Source organism: Danio aesculapii, chromosome 8 (genome assembly GCF_903798145.1).
Source record: "Danio aesculapii chromosome 8, fDanAes4.1, whole genome shotgun sequence".
NCBI classification, from domain to species: Eukaryota; Metazoa; Chordata; class Actinopteri; order Cypriniformes; family Danionidae; genus Danio; species Danio aesculapii.
The window spans coordinates 96,755-101,754 of NC_079442.1; the positions used below are offsets into that span (position 1 = coordinate 96,755).

Sequence of the window (5,000 nt, forward strand, 5' to 3'; positions counted from 1 at the left end):
AACAACACATTAGCAGTCATGCTAATACACACGTCACACACAACACATTAGCAGTCATGCTTATACACACACTATACACGACAACACGCTAGCGGTCAAGCTAACACACACGTCACATACGACAACACATTAGCAGTCATGCTAATACACACGCCACACACAACAACACATTAGCATTCATGCTAATACACACGCTATACACGACAACACGCTAGCGGTCAAGCTAATACACACGCTATACACGACAACACGCTAGCGATCAAGCTAATACACACGCTATACACGACAACACACTAGTGGTCAAGCTAATACACACGTCACACACGACAACACGCTAGCAGTCAAGCTAACACACACGTCACATACAACAACACATTAGCAGTCATGCTAATACACACGTCACACACGACAACACGCTAGCTGACATGCTAATACACACGGCACATACAACAACATGCTAGCGGTCATGCTAATAAACACTTCAGAAATGACAACATGCTAGCGGTCATGCTAATACATACGTCATACACAATAACACGTTAGCAGTCATGCTAATACACACATCACACACGGTAACACGCTAGCTGACATGCTAATACACACATCACACACGATAACACGCTAGCTGACATGCTAATTCACACATCACACATGATAACACGCTAGCGGTCATGCTGGAAACACACATCACGCATATGACAACATGCTAGCAGTCAAGCTAATACACACGTCCTGCATGGCACACTAGCAGTCATGCTAATACACAAGTCACACATAACAAAGCACTAGCTGACATGCTAGTAACATGCTTTACAGTGAGTGTGTGTGTGTGTGTGTGTGTGTGTGTGTGTGTGTGTGTGTGTGTGTGTGTGTGTGTGTGTGCGTGCGTGCGTGCGAGTGAGTAAGTGTGTGTGTGAGAGTGTGCATGTGTGTGCGTGTGTGTGTGTGCGTGTGTGTGTGTGTGTGTGCGTGCGTGTGTGTGTGTCTCACAGGGTGTGCTGTATCTGTACAGGTTGTCTCTGATGGTCTCCTGCAGCTGATGATCCACTGAGTGTTTCTGGAAACGCAGACTCAGGTAATACCTCAAGCCCTTCTTCAGCCTGCCTCCTGAACACACACACACACACATCATCATCATCATCATCACCATCATCACCAGGTTATGCAGTATATGAGTATGTGTGTGTGTTTGTCAAGATAGGTTCAGGATTAGACACATGAACACACAGGTAATGGTGTGTGTGTGTGTGTGTGTGTGTGTGTGTGTGTGTGTGTGTGTGTGTGTGTGTGCGTGTGCGTGTGTGTGTGTCAGATCATCATCATCACAGTAAGTTAAGCAGTATCTGCTGCCCCCTCCTGCACACATTCAGCACTACAACAACAGCCCACAGCCCACAGCAGTGCATCGGTGTGTTCCAGCAGGAGCTCCTGTGCTGAACACACTCCTCCAGTGTCTGTGTGACTGCATAACTGAGAGCTCGATACTCCAGCGGATGTTGTCAGACTCTGAGCGGAGCCGCTGTGCTCAACACACTGTACTGTAACACAACACTGCTGCCTAATCTGATCACACACACACACACACACACAGCAGCAGGATGTTGTGCGGATGTGTTGTTGACTCCGGTGTTTGCCGAGTGATGCAGGCCTGAGAGTGGAAACGGTTGCCGAGCAACAGTAACACTGACGATGATCTCAGGTGTGTGTGGGTTAGTGACTCACAGCAGATCTCCACCAATCAGAATCGACTTCAATCTGCAGCATGAGCGCCCAGTGCAGGGCTCAAACCCGACTCAGCTCAGCAGGTGTATGAGTGTATTGTGCAGTGTCTGGAGCTGAGCTGAGATTAAACTGACAGTGAAGGTGATGATGGCTCAGAGTCTGAGTGTGAACTACAGTAAAGACTGAACTCAGCTCAGGTGAGGGTCAGAGAGAGAGAGAGGGAGCTGCGCCCCCTGCTGGACACACGGACAACTGAATACTGCACTCAGGAGAAGAGGAGCAGAACACACTGCTGAATTAACAGCACAGACATGATAATAAAGCTTACTGGGACAGGGGGATCTAGGGTTTGTATCTTGAGTTATGCTTTGATTCAACCTCCCAAACAAATGCCCTCAACATCAGACACTAACAGCGTTCGGGATGATTTAACATGTATAAACACACACACACACACACTCATGACAGCAGACACACTGCACTCACACACGTGTCCAACTATTAGTCAAATATGAAATTTCACCATTCATTACTCATATGAAGGTGACAAGAAGCTGAAGCTGGAGTCATTTTACAGTCAAACACGCTGAATCCATCAATAATAAAGTAAACAGTGAGTGTTTACACGCGTTTAACATTCATATTCAGAGTCTGTGTTTAAGACTGAGGTGAATCTGACAGCGCTGAAACTCAGGCCAGCTGATTAATCCTGATTTCGCTTTAAAATAACATCGTTTCACTTCAACTTTGGCAGATTACTTGACTAAATAAAGGTAAACTGACTTCACTTTGACTCATTATTGCTGAAAACAGCACAGTGCAGTGCTTGTCTAGTCTAAAGCGTCTCGATGAAGAATGTGCATTTATTTAGACACCAGATAAACACTCTGGAGGTCAACTTTTCTGCAGTGTATCGAACATTACAGTACTTTACAGCGAATTAAAAAGTTTTTCAATCTAAACATTTGTTCAACCCAACTGCTGGGTTTGTTTATATGACCCAGCACTGAGTTAACCCAACGCATGAGTTTTAGATATGCTCGTTTACATGTGCTTTAATATGGCAGTCAGACAGAATAACTCAAGCATAAAGAGCAGCACAAGCCTGCATAAGTCGATCAGGATAACCCATAATCAAGTGTCTGAGCTGGGTCACTCACGGGCGGTGGCGGTGCGGATGCGCAGCGGGTCCCCGCAGATCTCCAGCAGCTCCAGCAGCGCGTACAGCGGCAAACCGGAGACCCGCAGACCCTGCAGCTCCAGCAGCAGCTCCGGGGGTGAAGATGAGCTCAGCGGCCGCACCCAGAGGAACTGCCCGCTCTCAGAGCCTCCAGACACGGCCAGCGGCAGACGCCCGCCCGCCCCGCGCCACACCGCGCTCTCCCGCTCCATCTCAGGTGAGTCTAACACTATCAGTAGAGTGAGTGAGTGAGCGAGTGTGTGTGTGTGTGTGTGTGTGTGTGTGTGTGTGTGTGTGTGTGTGTGTGTGTGTGTGTGTATTTTATTATGACATATCAGGCCACGCAGTTGTATAATGTGATGGATATGGCACAGGAGAAAGTGACTTATGAGGACATTACCCATGTGCCCATGTGTTAAAACGCTTATAAATCACACAGCTGTTCAGAGAACGTGAAACTGCACAGCTTCCTGTCAGGATAATAGAATATACAGTCTGTAAAAACATGGAAACTTCACCTGTGTGTGTGTGTGTGTGTGTGTGTGTGTTATCAGTTGTACAGCGCACTGAGCCGCCTCACCCAGGTGTGTTTTCAACAGTCACTATAGTGGCCATGAATGTTCTCAGTCAGTCTCTCTCTTTGTGCTCACTCCCTGATTTATCCAGGCTCGCCACAGCGTAATGAACCACCAGTTACTCTGGCATACATTTTATGTGGCGGATGCCCTCCCAGCTGCAACCCAGCATTGGGAAACACACACACACACACTTTCTCTCTCACTCACACACTCTGCTCAGGTGAGTTGCCCTACAGTGTCCTGCATGTGTTTGTACTGTGCGCACCCGGAGGAATCTTCAGGAGATGACTTCTGCTCATTATATTCTCACAACTGACTGACTATAGTTTTGTTGTTGAAGGAAAGAGTTTATTTGACAGGAAACTAATACTGATTAAATTGTGTAAAGAGTGTGATTACAGAGGTCACCAACTATTCCAGCATATGTTTTACACAGCGGATGCCCTTCCAGCTGTAATCGAGTACTGGGAAACACCCATACAGACAATTTAGTTGATCAGTTCCCCTATAGCGCAAGTGTTTGGACTGTGGGGGAAACTGGAGCACCCGGAGGAAACCCACACCAACACGGGGAGAACATGCAAACTCCACACAGAAACACAAACTGACCCAGCTGGGGCTCGAACCAGCGACCTTCTTACTGTGAGGCCAGTGACACCACTGAGCCACCTTAATATCTAGTATTTTATCTAATAAATATCTGTTTCAGGTCTGGAGGACACCAGAGACCCTTTAAACACACCTGGTAAAACTCAATCCTCCTGTCTTTACATTATTCTTCAGTGTGAATCACCGACTGTAAAGAGAGGGCTGGGTTAGGGTTAATCAGAGACTGTGAATGAAGCAGCTCTCCTGCTGAACTTTGCTCTTGAACACACCTGTAAGCCCTCAGACCAACCTTTCTCCACAGCAAACACAGCTTTACTGCCCTGAGGACGCTTTAAACACACCAGCAGTCCTTTATTACTGTGAGGACAGATCTACTCTGTTTAGAGGGTTAGTTCACACAGAAATACAAACTCGCTCTAAAATCCATCACCCTTTACTTGATCCAAACCTGTTTGAGTTTCTTCTGTTGAACACTAAAGAAGATGTTTTGAAGAATGCTGATAACCTGTAACCATTTACTTCCACAGTATTTGTCATTCCCACAATGTTAGTCAATGGTTACAGGTCTTCAGCATTCTTCAAATCATCTTCTTTAGTGTTCAACAGAAGAAAGAAACTCAAACATGTAATAATATAGGAGTAAATATTGTTGGGTGAACTATCCCTTTAACACACACACACACAGCTGATCTGTGCTCAGTGTATCAGAGGTGTGAGGAGGGATATGATGCACTATTGGTTTGTTTTGGTCCTCAGTCCAGCTCATAATGCTTCAGTAATGCTTCACCCGCTCGGCTTACTGATTAACCGTCTTCTTATCAGTGTTTTATATAAACTACAGCAGACGGGTCAAAGATCCAAGAGCTTTAGGCATTCGAATAAATGAGCATATCATAAACATGTGCAGTCTA

General features: G+C 46.1%; 1 protein-coding gene across 1 annotated transcript in view; it reads right to left on the minus strand.

The window, feature by feature from the left end:
• LOC130233989 (membrane-associated guanylate kinase, WW and PDZ domain-containing protein 1-like) overlaps positions 1 to 3,114 on the minus strand; it is an 11,131-nt gene extending 8,017 nt beyond the window's left edge. The window contains exons 1-2 of the mRNA XM_056464267.1: positions 2,883 to 3,114; positions 974 to 1,107 (exon numbers count right to left, since the gene is read on the minus strand). Of these exons, the coding sequence (XP_056320242.1) occupies positions 974 to 1,107; positions 2,883 to 3,114 (366 nt within the window). The remainder of the gene's footprint in view (positions 1 to 973; positions 1,108 to 2,882) is intronic.
• Between the last annotated feature and the right edge of the window lie 1,886 nt (positions 3,115 to 5,000).